This window comes from Manacus candei, unplaced genomic scaffold (genome assembly GCF_025592945.1).
Source record: "Manacus candei isolate 608988 ecotype Guabito, Panama unplaced genomic scaffold, ASM2559294v1 h1tg000023l, whole genome shotgun sequence".
In the NCBI taxonomy this organism is placed as follows: Eukaryota; Metazoa; Chordata; class Aves; order Passeriformes; family Pipridae; genus Manacus; species Manacus candei.
This window is the reverse complement of record NW_026138071.1, coordinates 24,887,417-24,915,001: the sequence shown is the minus strand read 5'-3', so window position 1 is coordinate 24,915,001 and position 27,585 is coordinate 24,887,417. Positions and strand designations below refer to the sequence as shown.

The window sequence follows — 27,585 nt, the reverse complement described above, 5'->3', positions numbered from 1 at the left end:
GGAGAGCTGGGCTCCCAAAGTGCTGGAGCCACACCAGAGGGCACTGAGTCCCAGCTCCAGCAGTAAAGCATCTGCAGCTGCCTTGCTGGGACCTCGTGTCAGGAGGCTTTTTTCTAAACCAGGGAATAATACATCTCGTGTAACGTAATTTACTGCACAATTTCACAGCAGTTCTAGAAAAACTCACCCTCGTGTCACTGTGATTACCAGCCACGACCTCTGTGCCTGTCTTTTTAGCTGGTTTGAGCTATTTCATCCATAATCGAAGCACAGGAGAAATCAGTTGTTTCATTTTTTAATTTTTTTTTTTTTACTCTGACAGATAACATCCCCCTACCCTTCCCCATCATTTAATAAAACAACACAGGAAGGGTTTGATTAATAAATTACATCACAAAGTTATGCAGTATTTTTTCAGCACAGAAGGAAAAATAAGTATTACCTACAATTGTTGGGCAACCTCTCCTCTCTTTGGAGGTTTTGACAAGTCAGGTGTCTGTACCCATCAGCAAAGACTCACTAACAAGCCAGGGATTTCCAGGGTTCCTTGTTGGCTGGCATAAGCCCAATCCTCACTTCCCCACAATTCAAGGAAGAGCAGAAGAAGGCTGGAAAGCATTGCTTTAATTATCACCATCAGTCTCCTAGACAAGGCACTTAAGAGCTTTAGCTGCTGTAAACACTCCCTTGATAGCAGACACAGAATCTGCTGAGAGAGGGTTTTGGGGTGGGGAATCTGAGGGGTGTACAGGTGAGTCTGGGGAACACACAGCTCAGCCTGAAAGGCAGCAAGCAGGCACATTAAAAACCCCAGCTGGCTTCATCCTGTTGTGATGAAGATCCACCAGGGATGTGTTTGGAGTAGGTACCATCATTCATCTCTCCCTGAGATGAATCCTCCCCCAGTCACTCATGGAGCAGAACCTCCTGAGCCACAGGCTGTTTCTCTGCATTTAATGACTCTCTATGGAATTTTCTTCTATGAATGTGTTCCTTGCTGTATTTCAAAATGTGTCATGGATTTGAATGGTGTTTAAATGACCTTGGGAACTTGGGCCTAAAGCTGTCACCACCATAAATAAGTGATTGATTCCAGCAATGAGTTGTGCCTACTCCTGTTAAAGATTAATTTGGTCCCTACCATTCACTGCAGATGGACAAGCCAGCATCCCTTGAAGAGGCAATTGGACTTAGTGCCTTCCCACATTTGGGGCCAATTCTCCACTTTTGGCAAAAGCATCACAGCAGAATCCAATCCTGCTCCTCTCTCACAGCCCTTGGCTCCCCTGGTAAGCCACAGGGAGATGACTTTCCCAGGGTGAGATGGGGAAATGGGGAAGGAGTCCCAACCCCTGTGTCTGCTGCAGGCGCTCCACTGAAAAGCCATTTCCTTGGAGATATTTGCATGGGTACATCCACACACCTCTACACATGGCTGATTCAAACCAACACTCCACTACAAGATCAGGAAAAACATCTGAACACCACTTTGTATGTACCACCGAGTCCCACTTACATCCACTTCAGAACAACACAACCACCACAGCACAAAACTCACGAGCTGGTCATCAGGCTGAAGAAATCTGTCCCTTCATCCCTATCCCTTTGCCCAGTCTCCTCGCTTTGCACCTTTGTTTGAATAATAAATTAACTAACTTCCTTGGTTAAAAAGTTAAGAGAAATATCCAAGCATCAACAGTAGGGATATTTTAGACAGATATAAATGTATTTTTAATCACAGCCTACAGATATCCAGTTTCTATGTGCCAACCACGAAGCTGCTTTTTGCTGAGTGATTAAGGGCTTCAAAATACTGCCCATTTACCAACAAAACCACTGTGATTTTTATGCTGATGAATCCTGCACTGAAGCTGTGTGAGCATATGTGTACTTTTACCTTTCCTGCAGCACAGTGGCACGTGTCTGCCTGCCCATACACAGCACGTTTCAGCAAAACAGCAATAACAGCTCAGAAGGTAACCCTGAACCCTTTATTCTGAAGGCAAGCAAGTGAAGATGAATGATGATATCCAGAAAAGGGGAAGACACCAGTTCATGCTGCTGCCAAACTTCCCAGTGACCCATTTTTAATGACTTAGAGGATCACATACAGAGCTTGACTTTTAATATAGAAAATGCTTAAAACAGTTAAGCCATGCACAGAGACTCCAAAGCAAAGGAGCCAGAGAAATCTCTTGGAGCATCTTGAAGGAAGGCTGAGAAACCAGTGCCTGAGATGGAGCTGCCACATCCCCAGTGATCCCCCCAGGCCACGCCAGCACCACTGCCTCTGCTCTTTTCCCATGTACAGGGTGGTGTTTTGCCCAAGATTTTTTACAAATGCAAAAAATGCTCTTTGCCAGGTGTTTCCAACTGGACCTCCTGCTTTTATCTATTAAAAACAACAACATGCACTTCTGTCTCAAGCCTCTTGACTCCTGCTAGTAAGGCAGCCTCAGTCAGCAACTTCACAGGCTGGGACAGCCTGTTTTTGTGGGGGTAAACACTGCAGAGAAGAACTAAAAAAGCTGATGAACAAATACACATTCTCCTTCAGTATTTCCATTTTATTTTCTTCCTATAAAAAGGAAGAAAATAAAAGAACCAACAAAACCAATTTCCACCCCCCCCCCAGCAAAGCCAGCTAAATCAGGTCCTCCAGCACTGGTTCATCATCCCAATTTATTACAGCAAAATATGCTGTAGTCATTTAACAGGGCCAGAAGCATTGTGTGGCTTCTCCCAGGATGGAAATGGGACCAAGACCACAAATGCAAGGCTGGGAGCAGACCACACAGCCGGGACACACCAGTCGAGGAATGCAAGGAGAAGCCAGTTCAGCAACTACCAGCCTGATTTCACACCTACATAGCTTCAGAAAATGTAAATATGATGGTTAACTTCCCAACACACATCCCCTTACCTTCTCCACCCCATAGATCAGATGTAACACAAGACACACTGCAAAGGGCTCCCCAAGACCCGTGAATCACCACAGCAGATTACAGGACCTACGATTGGGTGCTGTAGAGGAGGGAAATATTTTATCTGAATTTAAAAGGCACAGGTTTACCAAAGGGAGTTCACTGCAAAAATTAACAATGTTATTCTTCTACTCTTCTACCACCACCCTAAATTTAATAATCTTGAATTAGCTGGAAGAGCAAAAACATCCTCCAGGTGTACTGGGAAAAAACTGCCTGAGCCAGGCTATTTCCCATACTTTCTGTAGTTGCTCTCACTTTGCTCAGTATGTGTCCAGCTGCTTTGGGGGTGTAGTTTCACAGGTACAGGTTGCTCCATAAAACCAGAATCCCGCTAAACCCCAGAATCCTGCTTAGAGCTCTGTCCTGGGCACCAGCACACTGCCAGGCACACAGCTTTGCCATAAGCCTCTGAGAAAAGTCATTAGTCACCTCTGATTTAAGGCACCTTCCTTCCTCCACTTTCTCTGATACTTTGATGCTGCACCATCACACAAGAGTGTCTCAGTACTACATAGAACAGCATAAAAATTTACGAAAAAAACCCACCTTGGTGTCAGAGAGACCTCCAGCTCAACAAGACTGGTTTAACATTTCTGTGCTTCTCTACCACATCATATCACCTTTTTTTTTTTTTCTTTAAATGCACCCAAGATTTCATACTCTAAGGAGCAGGACAAAGGCGAGAGTTTACCCCTTCTACAAGCACCTTGACAGGCCATCACTGCTTGGGCGATTAGGGCTGACGGTGTTACCTGCAGGAATTATTTAAACCATTCTGTAAAGGTTAGGACAAAATTAAGATCAAACGTTCATATTCTTGGCACTTCCTTTTGTCTTTTTTTTTAAAAGGTATTTTCGAGAAATTATTGCTGCAGTAAAGGAAAGGACAAATACATGTCAGTAATAGAAAACAAATTTATATTCCTGCTGTGACAAATGGGCCGTGCCGTGGTGTGTCCCTGGTCAGAGGGGATGCCCCAGCCCGGCCTCGCTTAATGGCAGCTTCTCATCCTCTCCTGCCAGGACAAGTTTCCATCTGGAGATTTGATATTTGCCTTCATGGCTGGTTCTTAATCAAATAGGGTACTTTTAGAATGAAATTACCGTGGCTGTATTACAGATGTAACACATCTCACTTCAAGGGCATAAGCCAACCGTTAAATGGTGGACATTAGAAAGAAACTTTTCCTTGTGAGCAAGTTATTACGTCCCAGCGGTGCCACTCACATTTTTGCTTGGAGAACAATACTTTTGTACCGCACTGTCCACCTCCCTGTATCCTACCTGGCACGTGGGACTTGCTCTTTCTTCCTGCAGGGGAGGTGTCTGCAAGCTGCAAGCCCCTGACCCCTCCTGCAATGCATTTCCCCACGCAGAAAAGCAAGTGGGGGTCACAACAAAGACCACGGTAGAAGACAGGACTACTTAGATTTAGCAGCTCAGATCCACTTCCCAAAGAGGCTATGGTTCTCCAACCCCAGCCATGTAACCCCAAGAGCTTCTCACCACTGCCTTCAGCCCCACCAGAATGAAGCTCCACGTTCATTTCTGGACCTCAGAGGAACCTGATTTCAATTCTAGGGGACCTGTTTGAGAGGGCTCCCCTCTCCAGAGAACACTACTGCAGCCACGTGTCACTGCTCTTTGTTACAGCCAATTCTAGGACATGAGACCACCCAAAACTTGCCCCAGCTGCTGCCCAGCAGCCTATGTGCCCACCATGGGTCAGATCTGCTGCACAGTACCCAGAACTGCTGTGTCTGGGGAATATTTACCAAGACCAGAGCAAGGAAGAGAGACCCCTTCCACAGCATTAACTTCGTTCCAAATTCCTTGAAATCTCCATGCTCCAGATGAATATGGTCCTGTTGAGTGCACAAGGTAAAGCAAGTGGTTCAGCTGAGGAGGCAGGGACTGAGCTATACAAGATCAAGTTATGAGCCATCATTTTTAGTGGCATTTCTGTGTAGTTACTTTCAAATTATCCATTATCCCAAGTTTTCTTTTCCTTCCAGCTTGAACATAATTCAAAAATAACTTGGTTACACACAGTTCCCATCAGTGGCAACAGTACTGAAGAAAAAAAAAATGTTTTCCTTGTTACTGTCTAGTGCTCAATTTTCTGATTTAATTTTTTCATGCATTTAATACAGCTTGTTAAGTGGCAATATAATCAAGAATGGCAAGTATGAAGACCAGTTTTACAGCTATTAAATCATCTCTAAAGAAAACAGCAGTAAAAAGAGTTGGAAAGAAAATATGATCTTGCTGGAATTCCATTTCTTTTAAAAAGGATGGACCTGTTAGAAAGGCCACTGATGAAGTCAGCTGAAGCACTGTATAAAATAATTGAGTTGGGGGGGGAAGAGACTGGTTAATTATTATGCTATAAATATTATTACTGCAAACCTAAGTATTTGCAGAGATTATGGCTGGGTGTTTACTTTTCAAGTGATGAAGATGAATCTGCAGGATTTCCATCTGGAACAACAGGTGTATATAATAAATACATATATATGTGTGTTTGTGTGCAATATCCCAGGACACAGAGCACTGCTCATACTATGGGGGCTTCTTCTCCAACACTTTTCCCTGCTAAAAGGAGCTGCTGGGTGATGCCATTGGTATTTCTTCTTCCTGCTGAGGTTTCTGGAGATCCATGAATGCAGAACCACACCTGAGCACCTGCAGGACTAGTGATACTCTTTCCTCCACCAACGTTATCTTTTTTAATTAAGAACAGTTGGAATATGCCTACATTATGGATGTGAGCACAAGAGATAATTGCATTATTTCTCTGAAAGTATTCCTTTCTAAAGGTTTTAAAAGCAGACATCCTGAAGTCAGGCAAGTAAATGTTTAATATGTATAGAGTTCTGAAATATTGCAAAATTCAGATCCTTAGAGCCCATCTCTTGGAGTACCTTTCGCTTTTCCCAGTATTTTACTGTATTGTTTCATTTTAGTTTTTTTTATAAAAGCCTACACGCCGTTGCTAGGCAGCACTACAAATAAGTTCAGAAGTTAATCTGCATCGTGTCCCTCTTGAAATGGCCCAAGATCCAGTGCAGCAGGCCAGCAATCAAAGTCATGTAGCTGATTCCATCATTTAAAGGACTGAAATCAACTGCCCGTGGTTTTGGGGTAGGTGGCGCTTCTCAGGCAAGCCAAAGCTTTGGGATTCTCCTCTGTTATGTTAGATTATACCACAGCAATCAGGTCTTCATAACTCTTAAATATTCATGTTAATGTCAAGCACAGAAAGCCAGCAACAGCCAAGCTGGCCAATACAGAGAGCATCTGTTCAGCAACAGATGTGTTAGGAAACTGTTTTGACTGGGCAGATTCTATGTGTACTCTCATTTATACACACATTTAAGCACACAGACACTAAATCGCTACATTAATTTTAGGGATGTTAAAAAAAAAGGAAACAGAAAAGGATGCAGACTTTGAAAATCATAGCTGACACAGAAAAGGCTTACCAGGGAGGGGTGTCATCCTTCCCCAAGTTTTGCATGGAACTGCCAGGTCTACAATCCCTTATCTAATGGTGCTGCATTTTGCAAGGGGAGAGAAAATGCTGGGAAGCAGCGAGAAGGGAAAAGCTGTCCTGGTACAAACCCAGAGCAAACTGAGAGCAAGAAAAAACATTTAAAATAAAGGAGAATAGCTGGAGGATTAGGGAAACCCTGAGAGGTTTGCCACAGCTTCCTTCTCTCTGGGATTCCAGATATGTGCCAGATAACATGTGCCATCTTTTCATATTACAGCATCACTTTCACTGCACAGCCTCCTACCTTGGTTTTCTGTAATGCAACACCTTTCCCACGTGGAGTGGTTCCCAAAGGAACTCCAGAAGATTAAGAATGTAGAAGGTAATAAAAGAGGCCAATGCACTGGGTGGAGCTGCTCACATGTGGCGAGATGCTCACCTGCTGGGGACAGCCAGAGGTTTGCTGTTTCCATTAAACACATGGAAAATGGTAACAATGACAGCAAAACAGTCACTTCCTTAGTAAAATATAAATAGACATATGTATGTGTGTGCGTGTGTGTTCATGCACAGTCTGGGGTAGCCCACATGCCAGTAACTCCCTGTTCAGAGGTGTAGGGACCATGCTGGCCCTTGGCATCCCTCTGCAGGGACCAAGCAGGGATGCTCCCAGGCTGGGGGGTAACCAGCCTGTGGCTTGAAACTGCCTTTGACAAATTGTCATTTGCATACTATTCCTGCTTTCCATCTGTCTCAATCATTAGCTTCAAAAATACTAAACGGATGATAGGAAAAGGGCTTATAAGGAAAATAAACACATCTTTGTTTGCTCTGAAAATGGAAACTACAGGATTAAAGGTATCTGCATGAAAATAATATTACAGATGAGCTGGAAGATGTTTTGTTTTTTAAATCCAAAGAGGGAAGACCCAAAGGTATGCAATGTGCTGGGTTAATCTACCAGCTATTTGAATATCCTAATCCTTTACTTTGTCCAATCCTTTCTTTCATTTTCGTACACTGGTTACTTACTGCCTCTTCTTAGGCAGAAATCTTGACCTATAGCACAGATCTCCTTTCCCATTGACAGAAATATTTACCTTGCAACTTCATGCTGCTCCTGGTTAGCTGCAAAGATATTTCTGGGCCTAAAATCTGAATAATTGCACAAGACCAAAGTGAACGAGCAAAGACTGCCTTGAATTACATGGACCGGCTCATCCTCAGACATACTGAAATCCAGCAGCAAGTGGGAGCCTTAGGCAAAATTACTTGAGTCCCCATCACAATTTGACCAGCATAATGTTGTCTTCGATGCCATTAAGCCCTGCTACCCATCTAGGGAAAGCAGAGAGTCACAGGTTCAAAGGTACTACGCTATGAAGTTGTTATTCCAATTTGGTAACTGCTGCCTTCTTTTCGCCACCTTGTTATTTTGGTTATTCCCCCTTCAGTCATGTCACAGTGAGATGCTAACAGGCTGCCAAATAAACTCTTTGGAGAACATAAGGATGTTACATGCTTTGTGATTCCTAAAGAGAACATCCAGTACTGCATTAAGGATTTTACATAGTTCCATTTAACTCTTGTGTACCGACATTAGGCTCCCACGAATGGTGACTCCACACAAAGCTGTGCCCTCTGCTTGCTTTCTGCACCCTCCACTCAACCTCCACTGCTCCTTCCCTGCCCAGGGTAGCCGTGGGAGCACAGATGTGAAGGGCAGCTCAGGATGTCTGTGGTTAACAGGCCAAGGGCTGCAGGGCTCGCCCTGCATGTTCCTGCCAGCCATTGCCTGAAATTTCCAGAGTCTTTGCCTCAACAGCAGCACATTGCTTTGGGAGCCACACGTGTCAAAGCCACAAAAAAAAAGCCCTTCCCTGAACTCAGAAACAGTGCTTTCAAACTGGTACAATTATTTTCTAATAAACCACGTTTGTCCAAAACTGCAAGGTATTTAAGAGAAAATTACACTAATTCATGCAAAAGTCAACGATACTATTGAAATATATTCATTTGCACCTCAAGTCAACGTTCAAGGTGGTAACAGAAACCAATATGGATTGAACGGGAAACATCTGGCAGGAAAATCCAAAGAGACAGGCTCAGAAAATGAAACCACTGCAAAAAGATTTGCCCAATTCTGCTGCTGAGGTGAAGGCACACACCATCACCACCCAGACATATTCCTGTGCACGGGCTGTCCACCCCAAAACAAGTCCTCTGAGAGAGCTGAATGGCTGGGTAAGGACCACTCATGTTAGTGGCAGGAAAAACAACCTTCTGGAAAGAAATTTTGCACTGTATTAACATCCATCTCGTTCCTTCCTCTTCCCAATCCCTTTCTGACCCTGAAATACATCCTGGCACCCTGGATAAAAGCATTTGGACAACACTCTAAGGCACATGGTGTGATTCTTGGGGTGTCCTGTGCAGGGCCAAGAGTTGGACACAATGCTCCTGATGGGTCCCTTCCAATTCAGGATATTCTACAATTCTATATTCCATGATTCCTGCCACAGAGCTGGCAGACAAGTAAAAGTTCACTCAAAGCACTTACTAATTACTCATCTGAAGTAGAGAAACAGAACAAGTCACCATTTATGTGTGTTTCTGCTGTGAAAACCACAATTCCTTCAGTCGATAATCAAAAGCTGTGTGGAACCATAAAATGTTTTTTGCCTTAAACAGGTTATCTCCTTCTGCACCACTGGGTCTAAAGGTGAGAGCATGCCTTGCATGAGAAGCATGGGGTACCAGCCTAAAACCTGGAAGAGGGAAATCCCTACACTGCTTCAGGAAAAAATGCCTTTCTCACTGCATCGCTGCATCTGTGAGGTGCAGTGTCAGAGCAGGAACAAACACCACAGATCCTGTGATGATGGGGGGGATTTAATGAAAACAACTCTTTCTTCTGTAAAGAAAAAAAATTCATTTAAACGATAGCAAAGTCTCATAATAGCTGCCATAATGGAGAAGAAAGACAGCAACAAGTTACATTAGTGTTCCAGATGGTTTTAAAATTTTTTTTCTTAAGAATCACCCTCCGAGGACCTCAGCTAACCAAATAAATAGCACTAGACAGAACAGGGGCATAGAAAAGACCTCAAACCTGGACACAACAAAGGCAGATTGCTACTACATTCATATCTTTTTAATAAAAAAGGTTGCTGGAAAGAGAAGTCCTGATGCCTTTTGTTGAACAAAAGCCAGTTTGTCATTAGTACACTGCAGACAAGGTTGAAGCACACTTTGGCCATTTGAAATTCTGGACTACGAGGTATTTTATTACCAAGGTTAGTGAAAGCTTAGCTCAATCAATATTCTCTGTGCATCCACTGCACAGTTCAAAGCTGCCTGTCTGCTGATTTCATGGCTGCACACATATCTGTCAAGAACCCCAAAAACTGTAAAGAGAAGATGTATGCATGTAGAAAATAATATAAAAAAATTAAGTCTGCATCAGTTTGTCTTTTCTCTCCCCACTCCTTATTTCTTCACTGTCCTGAACATCCCTGCAGCACTCTCATCATGTATCTAACAGTTTGCTTCCCTATAACACAGAATATTGAGCATTTCTCACTAATTTCAGACAGAAAAATCCATTTACTCCGTAACACAAATTGCCCAAAATTCACCAAGAGTCCTGCAAAGTCTTGTACAGAGCTGCTCTGGCATTAACAGCAGAGAAAAGGTCTTTGCTGGCAGATTCCTTTGAAGCATCAGTATCTATCACACCTGTTACAGGATCTTAATCTGGAGCATCCCCTCGAAGTTCTCTGGCTGTAGACTTGTTCTAAGTTACCTTCCCCGGAATAAAAGCTATTGAGGTGTAGGTTTCATACAGGCATGGAAATTTAAGGCCAAGAATGACAGCACCCAACACAAACAACATAAAAAATGTGAACTTTTGAGACTCCCAGCTATCTGAGAACAGAAAGTAAATCTTGCAGATGACACAAGATGGTAAGATTAGAACACTTGCAGCAGTAACAAAATGGGCAATTAAATGAGCTTTAATCCCTCCAAGATAATTTAGGAGGATCTCTAGAAATGTCACACTGGAATTCAGCTAAGCAACAATGCCAGCAAAACATGATTTTGATTAATTATGGGAATGAGTTAATCAATCTGGTGTTATTCACGAGGAAAAAATGGACATGGGAACACAGGTGTACTCTGATCTGGAACATTACCAGGACACTTCCACTCCAGAGCAGGCTCTTACATCACAGTATTTCACATGATGTCAGTGGTAGCCCAGCATTCCTTAAAAGATCTTCATTTTCCTGCTCCCAAAGTAGATAGCAAAACTCCAGACAACTTCCACATCTTGAAAATCATGTCAGTTATGAACTTGTATAACACAAAAAGTATCACTATTCGAAGTTTCTGAGCTTACTGTTTCCTCAGGCAAACTCTGAAACTCAGACTCAGCCTTTCACTCAATCTGGACTTAATTGTACTAAAAAGACAAAGTAGAAAACATGTTGTTTTACTTCACTCTCCTTAGCAAAGCACAGGAACTAATGATTGTGCTTACAAAACACTAAAAGAAAAAAAGCTGAATTGTTTAGATAAACACAAAGACCTAACTATGGAGAGTTTAGAAAGAACACGATCAGCAGTTCATCATCTCAGACTGTTTGGAAAGCCCAGTACTGATCACTAGGGTATTACAGCAGAGACTGGAGTTAGCAGTACAGGATTTCTGTCTTCAGCTAGTTTTTAATTGCAAAAACAGACACCGTAAACATTTCACTACCTGAGCAGGCCCTTGGTGAGCTACACTGGAGCTCACGACGTGTGTTTGCTTATTAACACCACCAATGCACGGTCTGGGACCAGCCCGAGGGTCCCCATTGCACGGCTCAGCCAACAACCCTGAAGCCATCAATCAGGTACAACAGGGTATAAAAACCAGACTCGTTTTTATTAGTAAACCTCCAGCACAACAGCATAACAATAATGTTCGTGTTATGGTTTCTGAGGAGTCTTGGACAAATCCCTGGGTCTGCCTTCATCTCAGAGTTACCCAGTGATCAGCAGCACCCTGAGCAAAGCCCATGTTGACCCCACTCTGGGCCAGGGATGGACCAGATCACCCCAGCTAAGCTGGCCATCTCGTGCAAGACTACAGGGGAGGGAGGGGGAAGGTGAGGAAGAAGACACAGTTCATCCGGCTGTGACTCAAATGCTCAGGCTACTCTCCACATCACACAGCTCTTGTGCTAACTGCAGCCTCAATCAAGTGCTGTTTTGACAGCTGAAAATGAGTGAGACCATTCTCAGGGAGGAATTCAAGCTGTACCCACTGACTCAGAAACTACCTCGCTCACACTCTGCATCTGCCAATCTTACCAGTCTGCCTACGCTTTAGGAATAAAGGGGAAAATTAAGGTAGTGTGACATGATAGGATATTTTTGAATATTAAATTTATGACACATTTTTGCTTCATTTATAATTCATCACAAATTGCAATGCAAATATTTGGCTAAAGTGCCGCGATGTTGGCAAAGACAACTTTTTTTTTTTTTTTTGTTCTTCTTTAAACAGAGACCAGAAATAAGGCATCCCACTTAGTCTGGGAGTGAGTACCTGTCAGGCAGACACAAAGGACAGCCAAATCCTGTGGACTTGGAGTAAGAACAAGCAGGCAAGGAACTCTCCCAAGTAAGGAGGATTCCTTCAGTAAATAAATGTAACTGCTGCATGTCATTACAAATAGGCAAATGCCTTCACACATCCATGCATGCCATTAGAACAGAAGAATTAATTCATTGAAACAGTCTACAAAATTGCTATATGGTTAAGCAAGATAAAAAAATACAATCATGTCCAAATATAGATTTTTACTTTATTTTAATTTTTAATTTTTTTTCCCCTGCTATTTAAATCAAGTCAGCTATCCAGACATCTAGGCAGTCGTTTTACCAGTAAGCTAGGCTTGAAGGAAGCAAGAAAGCTTGTCTGGAGTGTTGCTGAAAGCCATTTTCCAGACTACAGAGGCTCAAAGGTGGGCTGAGAGAGCTTGCTTTCTGCCTTGAGAGATGAGCACCTGGTAGCAAAATTTGTGACACCATTATCTGCAGCCTACAGAGACCTCCAGCGACACCAACTACCAAGCTGTTTAATTATAATGACTATCACTCTCCATATGCTTTGGCTCTGTTGAGGTGATGCAAAGAAAGAATAGCCACAACTTGAAAAACAGGTAACACCTACAAAGGTCTGTCTTAGAGGTCTAGTGGTTTACTAGCAGGTCCAATTGCACTAGGTGGGAAAATACAAGGAATAAAGCACAAGGCAAACACATATAATTTTTTTCTTATCAAAAACACAAAAATCTATACACACCACACTTATCTTGAAGCAGTTGTCACAGCTTGAACATCTAGGGATGAGATGGAGAAGATATTTAGGGACACATGTATGATTAAGCATTTGAAGAAATTACTAGGAGATCACTAGACATCACTCACTCACGCTAAATTCTTATTTATAAGTGTCTGAGGGGAAATGTCCCTCCATCAGTAGCCTAAAGCAGATTCAGACAGCTTTAGCAAAAGACAGCCACAGCTGGAAGATTTCACTTGCATGTGCTCAGACTGCAAGGACAAATTTATGGCCAGCACAGAAGAGCAGAGAGCTGAAACCATCTGGGCTGAATGTGACCATAGGAACTGCTGCTCAAACCGCTTCTCGACGTCAGCGGGGCTTTGCCACTGAAACTTTGCTGATGAGAGAAGGCTTCTCCAGCCAGGGGGAAATAGCAGCAGAAGAGAGCAGAGGGGAGCCCTGACTGATTTTCAAAGCCTTTCCCAGGTGTTCCAGGTCCCTCTGACAGGCATTGCCCAGAGGAATTCACACCAGCTGTAACCGCTGTGGAAGACCAAGAAGAAACCATCCCAATTTTGCTTCAGATTGTAAAATCACCAGGTTCTTTACCATGCATTCTTAAACAAACAAATAACACCCTAGTCTCTGTTTCAGATGCTGATGAACTACTTCTTCTATAGAAAACTAAGCAGAAGAGATGAATGCTCCACTGATCTCTTTGCAAAAAGCTCCCACAAATTTAACGGGGCCAGGATTTCCCTTCCCGTATTTCCAATATTACCATATTACTGTGGTGTGCAGAATGGATTACACCAGCCTTGCTCATTTGGGCAAGCTCTGAATAGCAGCAAGGCCAGCCAAGGAGCCAGTGCCTTTTATTCCTCCACTGTCCCTTCCTTAGTATGCGACCGAGCACACGTGGCAGAAAGCATCGGCCTTTTCTTCACGCTTCCGCGCCGGGCACTGCTGTTGTGGCAACCTCGGCAGCCTTCCTCCCAAAGTGAAGGCTGCCTTCATTCACAGGGGCTCACAGGTGTCCTCCCTGCCCGCCAGCAATGGCAGCAGCTGTACTGACGGCAGCCAAAAACCCAGGCTCCTGAACTGGGCGTCCTCCTCCACGTGGGGGCTGCTCAGCACAGCCAGAATCCAACACCTCACCAAACCCCAAAACTGCATCCAGCACTCAGGGGAGATCAGGAGAGGCCTGGCAGCAGCTGGATGCTCACGAAGGACAATAATCTGTGTATGCACGCGCATCTGCTGCCCAGCTAATGCACCCCTTGTTTATGGGAGTGGAACTCAGTGCTGATTTTGGTCATCTTGAGGATATAAATCCTTAGTTAACCCAACCCATTCAATTTATTCCCTGCCAAGTAAGTTATCACATCATACAGGCTAATACTGATTTAGGAGTAATTTTCTCAGGATGGACCAACAAACCGAAAATAATTGAATTCCTCTCATTAGTTATTTAACACAACCAAATTTTACTTTCATAAGCACCTTATCTGGTGGAACAAAATATCTCATCTTTCCTGAGTGCTTGTCCATGGCCAAAGTCCACTCTGCAAGATAAATGTATGTGCTGGCACACACATGCTAAGACACACTCAGGCAGTGCCAGTGTCCCTTTGCAGATCTCTGCTAAGGAAATAAATCATTTCATAGGTAATGGCCCAACAGCCCAGATATCTCCCACAGAAACTGTACAGAGCATAAACTTTGTGCCATATATTTGCTCAAAACAAACAGTGCCTTCCATATATATATATATATATTTATATATATATTTATAAATATATGAAACTATATATAAAATACACTTCTGGCTGTATGAATATTACTCTCATTTTTAAACCAATGCTCAAATAAGGAATATTTGCTTTTGACTACGATTATTTGGAGGGGTTGTTTTTTTTTCCTACAGAATGATAGATGATACTGTTTTTTCAAAGTGACAGGGCAAAAGAGATTACAGTGATAATCAGGTTACCTTAGCTGGAAAGGAACGAGAGATTCAGAGATACTCTGCCCAACAATCCTCAGACTTCATATTTTCATCTGCTGGGTGAGCACTATCTCTGTAAGCTTTATTTGAACTTATCGTTTTCCCACTAAAGCATTTTCTGGCTTCTTAGACTTTCTCTAAGGATATTCAACTAAAAATAGGTTATAGTTTCAAAGCACAGTCATAACAGAAATTGGAGAGGATATATCACGGTAATTGTGTTTACCTTAAAATGAAAGAAAATAAGGAATATTCCACCTACTTGAACTAGAATTAAAAAAATGAATAAAAAAGACCCACTAAGAGGAAATAAAACAATTTCTATTCAACCCCAACCAGTCTATAACCAAACACTGCAATAATCATCTAAAGGCAATGCCAGCAGCAGAGATTTACATTCCTGGGGTGCATAGAGTCCATGCAAAAGGGAAGCTGCAAAACCTGAAGTGATCACACTGCATGACCCACCTCCAGCCCCACAGCCACAGCCACAGCACAACCCTCCTTTCCCACGTTGCAGGTGATGACCTTCAAGCTCAATCCTCCAAGTTTTACCCAGACAGGGGCACCCCTGCATTTTTCATGTGCAGCATGGAAGACAAACCATGACTGGTGCCACAAGTTTCCCTCCAACGTGCACTTGAGGATAAGAAGGGGACAGTGTTGGAGCAGCCCCTGTAGTCCTCTAGGATTGGCTTAAGCCCTAGAGAAAAGGGAGGGCTAAAATAAATGCACATATCCCCTCCAGTCCCCAAGTCTTTTGGTCAGTGTGGTTGATGAAATGTTTTCACAGAGAGAAAAGAGAATGCAAAACAATAAGAAACCCACACTTTTTGTATCATCTTTCAGTGGCTAAAATGCGGGCTTAGCACTGAACTATGACCTGGGCAGGATTTGGCTTTTTAAGGTCTGATTTCTTCATCAGCTCAGTCACAACTGCTCAGCAGTTTGCAAAACACATTACTAAGAGAAGAGCCCTTTGTTATCATCCAGTTAAAAATATCAGGCAACAGGGGAGCTGTCTGTCTGCATCTTCACCTGTGACAATCTGCAAAGCCTTCGGATCACTCCCAAGGAACATGGATAGACCTGGTGAGACTTGCTCCCCACATGGTACCTCTGACTTTGAAAACAACCTGTCCTCACAGGTGAATTCCTAGCACATGTCAGACCATGTGCAGGATGGAGGGCCATAACAAGGCTTTGCATATTCAAGAGCCAGGTTAAAGTTGGGTCTCAAAAGTACATTGACTCTGCAACACCAAAATTCACAAAAAGAAAAGGCTTTCCAGATACAACACTAACTTGGGTTAACAAAGAGGTAGTATTTAACAGTGATACACAGGTAAATTTAAGTATTGTAGGGCCAATTTCAAACCCTGGAGGAATTAATAAAAATAATCATTCTAATTGCTACCATTTAAAAATGTGTACATTCAAAAGTGAGTAAATATCAAGCTAAAAATCTTTCAAATGGGGTGGAAGCTCTTCAATGCCAAAATGTCAAGCCAGAGCCCCAATCCTGAAAACACATGTGGGTGAACCTCAGGGCATCTCTCTGCTGCCCATCAGGCAGCAGCTCCCTGGGAAGGGGCTTTCACCCACAGGCTCTCAGAGAGCCATGGAAGTGGACAAAAAGACACACGCAGCTCAGATCTGGAGGAAACCAGGTCTTCAGTTCACCTTTTATTCTCCTTTTTTCTCTCTAAAATGTATGACAGGCTGAACAGCTTCCATTTTTTTTGTTTCCCTTTTGTTCAATTTATGAGCACAATATTCTCATTCATAAAGGTTGCAGGAATGTCAGCATTAGAAACTTAATAAGTATTTATGGAATGGTCTAGTCTAAAAAACACCTCCAAGGAAAGCATTCCAGCTCTGCCTAGCCTAAGGCTGCAGCTGTAAATTAGACCATGCCAGGAATCCATTTAGGCAAAACATTTTCCTTTGCTGAAAATGCTGATTCCTCAAAACCCACCCACGCTGGGCTTGAGGAAAGCTTTGTTAGAAAGACACCGTGATTTTGATACCAGACAAAGCAGAACAAAAATTAGGTGGCCTTCAAAAGCCAAGAAACATTGCAGGGTACAACATGCTTATCCAGGCTACAGGTGTAAGATCCAGACCAAGAATGAGATGGGTGAGACAAACCCTAAGCCACGTGTTCCCTGTGCCGCTGGAATGGTCATTCCCAAATCCTACAGATTTAACAAATCGCTACGAGCACTAGAATTACCAGCACCCTTCTGGTTCCAGAGGCTGAGCCTTCTGCCCTAATAAAACCTCTCTTTTTCCCACAGCAGCTACTTTTGAAGTCTTTGGTGAGCCAAGGCCAGTAACTCTAAAGGTGATCCAGTGATTTCCAAACAAAACATGCAACAGATGCTCACTTTATCATCTGAAAAACACTGCATCACATGAAGCCAAACAACCAAAGAATTATTTCTTATTGAATTTCCTTTTACATTTTTTTCCACGTGGCAATTAAAAAGCTTATGGCCAAAGATATAGGAAGCACTAAAAATGATGCATATGAAAAGATCTTACTGAACTTAATGTAGCATGAAATTATTCAACAGGCCGGTTTAAATACTTTGCTGTAAAAATACACACCATAAAAGCATGTTTCACTGTTCTTTGTTTAATAGTTGAGTTAATTAAGGAAAAAGACAGGATTTTCACAGATAAAAGAAAAAACAAAAAAAAAAAAATCAGGCATTTACATTCTCAGAGAGTTCCTAGAAGTACAGCTGCACTGAGCGGAGCAGCACTAGGCACAAATGTAAAAGGCCAGGGAAACAATTCTCTTTTACAATTCCCTGAAACTATTCTTTTTAAAGCAATATAAAATACTACATGAGTCATATTTCTATTCTGATTGACTTTTCACTTTACTGGGTTCAGTGTATTTAAACCTGACATGAGCTGAAATATTTCAGGGTTATGGTTATTTTACAAATGATTATCAAGAGCAAATTTACAAATTAATCTTAAAGAAGCCAAAAAAAAAAGACTGCTGAATAATTTCAGCGACGCTTCCCAATGTTTGCACAATTCTTTGTTTAATTCCCACTAGCCAAACGCCTCTGCTGGCACAGAGAGCTGGAGACATAGCATTGCATATTCTGGACAATTAAAGAGTTTAATTTTTTTTTTTTTTCTTAACCTAGTCTTATTAACTCTTCCAGTGCTGACACAAAGAAATCTACTCCTGTTGAACTTTCCTTTTAAAGGCTAATGGGACTTTCTTCAAACAACCCACTGGGTGTCCCACTGCATTCAGGGAAGGACTTGGAGCACTCATCGATGTGGGACTCCCTGCATTTTAACTGCGATGACTGTAATTAGCTTCTTATCTCGCACCATGTCAGGTGCTAATGCTCACTCTCCACCATTTGAAATCATTTGAAACTCTCCCCTCCTCCTGATGGGATCAGCCACAAGAGCATTTGGGATGAAGCAAAAAACATTTCTAAAATTCAGGAGGAAAGAAGTGAATGCAAAATAATTAAAGGGAAAAAAAATTAAATCAGCAGAATGCGAGTTTTGCCCACCAAGCACTTCAGCAGCAATTTTAAATGCAGTCAAAGCTGTCGAATATGTTAATCCTAATTTCTAATTTCTTTTAATAACCTTGCAGTTGATAGAATGCTAAAGAGGACCTTATTAAATGCTGTCGGTATCATTCCCCACTCCACTGTATGCACAAACTATCTGTTTCTTTTTTTCTAAGTATGCTTCAGTATGGTACCATACATTTTTTTTTCCTTCACTAGGACAGGGAGAGAAAATAACGCTGAGGATACTTATTTTCTAAAATACTCTAATGAAGTCAGTGGAGACTCCAGGAGCTCGATACCATAAATAGAGAAAAGAAACAGAACATATCAATCAAATGAACCCAGCTTGAAGAATTGCATCTATAACAAAAACAAGGAAGGAAACAACAGGGGAATAACAGAGAAAATATTGACTTGTTAAAGAGAAACTACGGGTGTATTTTGAGCTCTGAGGTGGCTGTAATTGTTTCTAAAAGAAGCTAAAAGTCCAACTGCATGGTCAGCCTGCTCCTGGAAGGATTCGTGCCGCTGAACTACAAACAACAGGTGGGATTTTTATCATTGTTTTTCTCTTAAAACAAAAATAACAACACCTGCTAATTTTCAAAAGGAAATACAAGGTGTGCACACTGGTGCTCTTTTTTTGGCCATTGAAATACTGTATTTATATCACGCTTTGTGTCTGTTTTTATTGACCTTTCAGGTAGCCTTAAATAAGTCTGAAGTATAACTACAGTTGTGGTACAATCCCCAAGGGTTTCCAGTGTCCCAAATCCCTCCCAAGTAATGCCTCCATGGGTAGAGAAGCACCATGAAGACCCACAAGGAGCATCCCTGGGTGGCACTGCACCGCTGGGAAACACAGATACTTGTTTCTAGAACAATGCTTTCAGGGTACTTACATGTGCAACATCCACAGCTGCCTCTCTAATGAATCTGGTTTAATTTTTATTACTGGAAGGACAACTGCTGTGGCCCTTCCTTCCCTTCCTGACACCATCCCTCCTCAACACTAGGCTCCTGCAGCCATGTGCCAGCTGAGAGGCAGAAAACCCTCTCCTTTTTCGAGTGGTAATTATAATTCTCCTTGTTACAATGAAATCCTTTCTGTGATTAAATTTCAATCTGAGCAGGCTCATTTTCTCATTTGCAGAAATTTTATTAGTTTGTGGGAATGTCTGCTTTCCCTCCTTTGAATTTCTTCTTAAATTACTCTTCCTTATTTCTTTTTTTTTCCCCCTCCAAAATCCCTCTCTTTCAAGTGACATTTGCCAACATTAGTCTGATTTAAGACCTTTTATCCAACCCATTGCCTTTTACTTAACTATATTGCTTCCAAGACCACTGGGATCTCCAGGCATTAATCATTAGCATTCGTGCTGAAGCTGGCTTTAGGCAATGAGTTACCATTTCTTTGGGGAGCACGGTGAACCATCAGCTGAAATGCTCTGAATAGTTTGGCATGGTAAATTAAATCTAAACACAAAACTCTCTCCACATGCCCATCAATGCCCCTCTTCTTAAAATGCCTGTTCTGTGGCACCACAGACCAGGCCAGGACTCCAGGGCTGAGTCCATCATGCCCCATGCTCACCTCTATCTCAGCCCTTAATTTAACCTGAACTTCCCTACCCTCGATCAAGAGAAGAGAGGCCCAGGGTCCAAACTCAACATTACATCTTGAAACAACAAGCCAAACCCACCTGGCTTGGCCAAGTCAGTCAATGGTGTGGTCTCACATTTACCAGCAGACCTAAAGCTGGATCATCTTCGTTGGAGCCCACCTTGAGCTGCAAAAGCCCCCACACCCTTGACTAGAAGGGCAACACACTGTGGCTGCCTGATAAACTTCTAAAATTTGTCTGAATGCGTAATAAACCCTGGCCTGTACTGAGCACCTCATATGAATAAAAAAATTAAACAAACCAACAAACCCACACCACACTTAACAGAAAACACCTTGCATTTGGTGTTAGGGTTGCTACCACAGCACAACCTCAGGGCATCAGGGAGCACAGCCCAGAGCTCCTGCTTTCACCAAATGCTCTGAGCACGTTGCACCTGAAGCCATTTCTTGCAGCACAGAGGCTTCTGCATACTTATAAACTACTACCATTAAGAATCTGCAAAGCAAAGAATCTGAGCAATTCCACTGCTCTGAGCTCAACCCATCTTCAACCACTGCAGCCATTAAAACATTTTGCAGAACTGCATAAACCCCATCACCTTGCACAATTCAGGCCTGCACTCAGCCTACTTTAGATACCCCACGTTAAAATATTGCATCAGTGGTTTTTCAGAGCACGTGGATATTTCCTAGCTGCTTCTGCTTCTTTTGAGTAGCACTGGAAAATAAAATGGGAGTAACACACTGACATTAGCCTCCCTTAAATCCAGTAATGTCCCCCTAGAGTTCTTTCTTTCAGTTTTAAATTGCATTTTGCATGAATCCCAACCACAGGGGCTGTCTTCAGGATGTCCAGAAACACCCTAGGAGATTTCCAAGGTTCCCAAGGATGTATCAGGCTCCCAGAAATGTCCCCTGATGGCAAATGTCTCTCTTCTGGAAGTATACAAGACAATTTGCATTCTTTTTATTTGTTCTTTTTGTGTTTATTGTTAGAGACCTGAGGCGACATTCCCAGTCAGGACAGATCAGTGGGAACACACACATTTACAAGAGACAAGCACCCAGGGTCATCCTTAGGTGGTTTTCCAGAGTTATCAGGCACAGGGGATGCCAGCAGATGCTCAGTAAGGTTTTCCTAATGGCATAAGCAGGTCTGGTGCCTCCAGCTCTAGACCCCCACTGGCTTTTCCTGAAGCAGAAGGGGCTGGTCTACAAGGTGAAATTAGTGCCTAGGAAGTGAGAGCGTGAATTTAACATGCATTTGTAATTCCCCACAAATTCACCATGTGAACAGATTTAATCTGTATTACAAATGTCTTTTCACGGCTGGAGTCAACCCAGAGCTCTTCTTTCAAGGGTAGGGGAAAGCTGAAGTTCTGTTATTATACATTTCAGCTCAAGTTTCTGGACTATTTTCTTTGCAATGCATAACTAATATTCTTAGGCATCTAATAATGCAACTCAGACATGCTACCTATAGGACTATTTTTTTCAAAACACCATTAACAGGCTTTGAACTTAACAGTCGTGTGTCTGTTAAGATTTTATGTCTTTTCCCTGTGATTATAGCACCAGCTTCAAAGCAACTCTCAGCAAATTTGGCTACTTCAAGAAAATCACCTGTACAGGCCAAATAGCCAAACATACACACGCACATGCAATTAAAACCAAATGTCTAGATGATCATTTTAGTTTGATTTTACCAGGACTGTGAGTTAAGGCTGCAGGCTGAGATGTTGATTTAAAGCTGTAGCTAATGTGTTTTATTGCCAGATTTGCTCATAGTCAAAGCTAATTATCCCTATTATGCTTACATGATTTTTCAAATAACAACAACAAAAAAAAGCATTAAAAAAGCGAGCATGCAGCAAGCAGATTGGCCTGCCAGTGTCTATGTGTGGGTGCACGTGCCTGCGTGTGTGTGTGTGTCTATTTACCAGTCATTTAAAACCCAGATCTTCAGTCATACAGGAAAAAAACCCCAAGCAATTAGCAAATGAAGTGCAGTACAGTTAAACAAACATCTCATTTCCAAGACCCATCAGGAAACATTGAATGCAATGAGAAGATCTTATGCTATTGCTAAATACAGCAATATTTTGGAAAGTAAAATGCTGAGTAGTTTATTGCAATCATACCTTGGAATGTAAGAGGGCTTAAAGGGAGTTTTCTATGGGTTTACATATTAAAAAAAAAAAACAATTACTGGTTTTATGTTGCCCCTTTTTTTTAACCTCTCTCAATTTTATCTCAGGGAAAATGAAGAACGGAAAACAATGAGGAAAAAGAACAAGAAAGATTTTTAGATTTTCAGTTCTTAAAACTATGAAAAAATTTCAAAAGAAAAAGTAACTGGCAAAAAAAAAGCAACCCACCACTACTCCAGTTTGAAGGAAAGCCTTGACTCTTTTTCTCAGAAAGAGTTCAGATATGTCTTGAAGAAGCCTTCCCCATTGCTCTTCCCTGGGAACCTCCTGTGATGCACAAGGATTCTAAGGAGACTCCCAGAAACTTGTCTTCCATGAGTCAAACCAAAAATAGCATACACAGAGTCAGCCAATACTTCCTCCCTCCCTCCCTCCCCGCTCCTGTCAGAACAGATTGCATTTTGCTTCTGTTTTGATTTTAAAAGGAAAACATTCTGGACAGAAAAAAAATATGTTTCCCCACTGGAAAATATTAGTTTTCTTGGAAAAAAAAAAAAAAAAAAAGAAGAAAAACTCCCCAGAACCCAATTGTTGAGATCCTTTAGTGCAGGGCTGTTATGTCACAGCACTTCCTTCTCAAGAAGAAAGTCCTCTCAGAGCAGCAGGGCCAGCAGGGAGGAACAGCCTGGGTGAGTATGGGACACCTGCACTGGTACTTTTGGGTCAAAAACTGTTCAATGTTCAAGTCTTTCATCTCCCCACTGGAGCTGCAGGTCAGTTCTCCCAGAAAACTGAAATTGTTTTCCTTGATGTTCCTGCAGGAATGCAATGGGGGTCTACAGGCTGTGTAATGGCTGTGAAGCTGGAGTGCAGCGCGGCGGGAAGCCCATGTAAATGGTGTATTTTAGGTCAAAAAAAAAAAAAGCCAGAAAAAGATGATGTTTCATCCCTTCTGAACATAATGCTGTATCGCTGAATATGCAGATAGATTTTCACTACAACCAGGATGTGTCTTCTATTTATAACTTTTGCTTATCACTAGTTACTCCCTTGCTGCGTAGAGGGAAATTATTCTTTCTTAATTCTTTATGTTGAAGGAGATGCCTTCTCAGCTAATACCCAGCCATACCACAGAGCTCGTCACACAGCCCAGTAACATCAACACCAACTCCAGCAGATCCATGGAAAGATGTCACCTCCTAAAGTAAGGAGGCAACTGCAGACAGGCTGACTGTTCACCCCCTAATAAACTGGGAGGTTCCTGTCAACTTAAGTGCCACTAAAGTAGCAGTTTGCTGTCCCTGGAAAAGCAAAACCACTTTTTCAACATTACTGATTGAAAAGCAAAGTATAGCCTGCCTGTACCTTCCCAAAGCCTCACAAACACAGCATTAAAAGACATCCAGTGAATATGACAGTAGTGGACTATGTAAAATCCTGTTGAAACTTTAAAGAAACAAAAAAAAGAGAAAGTTGGCCACCACATTTGACAATTTTAGATTTTGGCTAGAATGAGGATCTAACACACATTCCTGCTATCAATTACTTTCGTGTTTACAGTCATAAAGCTCTTAAAACATTTTTATGATCAATACTCTAAAACAATTCCAGATTTTCAGACTTTCTTAGCCTTGTTAAAAACAAACAAACAAACCTGAGTAGGAAAGCACTCAAAAATCACACATATTTTGACTAAAGCCAACCCCTACATTGTTTCAGACCCAAACCCAGAACCAGGACCTGCCCTGTTGCCAGAACACCTCCAGTGTTACTGGACAGCCCAGCTGGGGCATGCCCACAAAATTATTTCTACCCCTTTCCCTAAGGTCTTCCAGCCTGCCCTATGGTCTCACCAGATTCTGGGAGCGTACAAGCATCAGCAGGAGGCTGTACCAGCACATTTGCAGGTGTGTTTCATACCTGCACGCTGCACATCACTTGTTAGTTTTATTTTATCTTTTGCTGTGCTATTTTATCACCTGCTTTATGGGAACAGCTGGGCTTGCTTATTTGGGGTGTGTATTTCCAAGCAAGAGAGCCAGGAGTGATCTGTGAATACAGCAAAGAAAGACCCCTCTTGGAGAGCCTTTCCCTGGGCATCAAACAAAAGAGAAAATGAAGACCTAATACTGGATGAGACCCAACATCTCTTCGAGTGAATAACTGCAAATGGAAAAAAAATGCCCCGAGAGACAGAGCTGGAGGCAAGTTGTGACAATGGCTAATAACTCCTGAGGCCGGCAGGGTTGTGGGTTATTATACAGCCCAGCATGCCCGTGGCACTGGATGGACACTGTCACCTACTGAAACCCTGAAGGATTTTGTTCAATCTGCTTATAAATTACACGTGTGAATGAAGACAAAGCTTTTTGTTTTTCCAGCATTAAACAAAATGTCCTTTCAGCGACACCTGGCCAAGGTTTCTGCTTCTGTCTCGCTCTCCTCGCACCTTCTTAGTCAAACTGAATCCTGACATAATTTTGGCTTTCAATCCACAATGGGAAGGTCAGACCCTATGAACAGAGGCCAAAGCCTTTGTTTGCAGCCCCAAATAGGATTGCATTAGTTAAGCCTTAGCTGCCGTTCTCAATTTTCTTCATTCACACTACGCACTGGCAGCCAATTTGGTTGAAAGAAATTTGGCAAGTGCTCTTGGACCTTCATCCTCCACTGTTCCTTCTTCCCCCAGTTAAACCAACTATTTTCTTTTCCTATTAATGGCAGATACTGAAGCATTTCACTAGTGCCTAAGCAGAGCAAACAAATGTGTGCCTGTTCAGGAATGACTTGGTCTCCACTATGAGAATCTGATAGCAATTAATGCCTATGTACAGAGACTTTTTTTCTTTCTATCTAAGCATTTTCATATATATTACAGAGCACATCACCATCCAGCATGCAAACAGTGACAATATTCACAGGATTATGTACCTATTAAACTAAACAAAACAGGAATTCAAGCCCCAGAGGGCTGCAGAGGATGACAACAGCATGAATAATGACAACACCATGACTAATGACTGGGATGGCAAAAGTCTAACTAACTGCAGGCATGGTGGATTTTCTCTCCTGAACAAGTTGATATGACACCTGAAGTTTTTGATGCTGTGGTTTCAAATATGTAGCACTATCAGTACTATTTAGGAAGGACTAACAGTATCAAAACCTTAAGACTTCAAAAGTAGCCTTGAAATATTGCTTTTCATGTAATGACCTCTTTGAATATTGATCAGGATAAATCTGAATCCCGATATAATCAGATCTCCTGAACTAGGAGGAAGAAAGCACTGCTCAAATGATGTACTGCAGGTATTTACAACACACTCACCTTGCAGTGAGGGGCACCTTTATGCTGGCAGAAAGCAGGTCTGTGTCACAGCCGCCATGGCAGTGAGCTCAAGGAAAGCTACTAAAGGGCTTTAGAGCTGGGTATCTTCAATGCCATTGTAGGAGCACAATTTAAAGGCTGCAGTGTGAAAACACACAGGTAAGATCCCCTTAAGGACAATTTACACCGGAGTAAAACCCTTCCTCGTCTCCAAGAGGAGGGTTATCAGTCTCCTTGCTTACTACGGGCTGAAAGCTTACGGGATGAAAGCCTTGAACCATCACTGCAGTGCCCTGGCTGAGCACATCCAACTGTTCTCCTTCCAGATCTCAGGTCATGCAGCAGAGGAAGCACAAGCATTCACTGGCAACATATTTCTGAGATGACAAACAGCTTTTCTCCCAAGCAAGTCACACCTTTCCCTGGATAGATTCACTCGATGTCATATGCCAGCACCACACCTTGCAAAGACTTGCCAGAAGCAGGAGGCAGTGGATGTATCCTCTCCTGGCCTGCACCACCAGCACAACCTTACCTGTAGTATTTGTTTCTCATCAATAAAACAACCCGTACACACTGGCATACATATTTAACTCACACGGGGGCAATCCCATGGAAATCAGCAGCATGAAAACTGTGTGCACACAAACACCTTCACATGTCAGAGTCCTCTGAAGATTCTTTCCCAAAATGAGTGGCCATGAAAGGCAAGTATCACTGAATGCAGTCAGAGCTTTAATTTATTATATTCTGTTCAAAAGCTGCCTCAAGTTCAGTTAAACTTGCTCTGAGGGCATCATTTTGTACATTGTTGATGTTTTATTTATTCCCCTTTCACGTTGATAGGAAAAGATACTGGGTTATCCATAGGTCCTGGCTGCCAGTAAATGTCAGAACTGGACATTGTGTTGGCGGTTCAGCACAGTAATGAGAGGTTTGTAAAAAGTCATTCAATGCTGGCACCATTTATTAATTTTGCAAAACAACTGCTTTTCTAACTCACTATCATTAGCTGATCCCATAAAAGTCAAGCTTAAAAGAAAGAGGAAGACCAATCGTATTAGCATAGCAAGGTATCCCACCGGCAGCTCACTAAGGGACTGTCAGTCGGATTACTTCCAGGCTTAACCACCAGAGCTCAGAAATCCTTTTGTACCCTGAACCAAAGCACAAACTAGGCTGAAATGTGCTGCTCTCTGCTGTCCTTTCCCAGAGCTCATCAGCACCAGTTCTCCCAAGTGAGGATGCACCAGAACCAGGTCGACTGGAATTGTATTTTTTTGTTTGTTTCTTTTTCTTTTTTTTTTTTTTTTTTTTTTTTTACAGTGAGAGTGGTGAGGCACCCACACAAGGTGCCCAGAAAAGTGGTGGATGCCCATCCATGGAAACATCCAAGGTCAGACTGGGCAGGGCTCTGAGCAACCTGACCTAGTAGAAGGTGTCCCTGCTTATGGCAGAGGAGTTGGACCAGATCTTTAAAGTTCATTTCCACCCAAACCATTCTAAGATTCTATGATCACATTCCTGAGTGAGAAATGGTTGGACTTCTCAACACGCTTAAATTTCTTCCACAATTAACAGCATTATGGAAGAGACAGGTGAGAATCTCGATTCTTATCCATATGTCTCCAAAGCACAACTATTTATCCAAGCCTTAAAACACTTGTTTCAACCTAAGAGGACACTGATGGTACAGCAATAATTGTATTTCATGTTTTACAACAGCAGAGACTCACTGGTTATTCTGCACAGGTTTATTCTGTCTGTGGCGGGAACTAAAACTTGCCAAAAACGCTTAAAATCTCACTAGTTATTTTGAATTTCATTTGTTTTCAGTAAGGATTGCATGCACTGCAAAGTCTGCCCTCACCAAAACAGGAGTATTTCAATGGAATAGATAATTATTTTTTTTTTCAGTAAAAAGGTGATGGGTAAAACTTCAAGATAACAGTTTCTGCTTTGTCATTTCAATACTGTCAAAACATGTCTGTTCAATAAGCACAGAGTAGCTGTGTTTCAACCCTGTCATTATATTTAGATCTGTATATTAATTTAATTATATTTTTATTTATTTTACTCAATACCATTC

At 42.2% G+C, this 27,585-nt stretch overlaps 1 protein-coding gene across 4 annotated transcripts in view; it reads right to left on the bottom strand.

Moving 5' to 3' along the window:
- Positions 1-27,585, bottom strand: part of ERBB4 (erb-b2 receptor tyrosine kinase 4) — a 603,712-nt gene that overhangs the window by 516,538 nt on the left and 59,589 nt on the right. For 2 of the 4 annotated variants that reach the window (XM_051786745.1, XM_051786746.1), the window contains exon 1: positions 6,788-13,427. The exons of the other annotated variants lie outside the window; for them this stretch is intronic. In XM_051786745.1, the coding sequence (XP_051642705.1) occupies positions 6,788-6,965 (178 nt within the window). In that variant the 5' untranslated portion in view covers positions 6,966-13,427. Of the gene's footprint in view, positions 1-6,787; positions 13,428-27,585 lie in introns of those variants that run through there. 4 annotated transcript variants of the gene reach the window in all.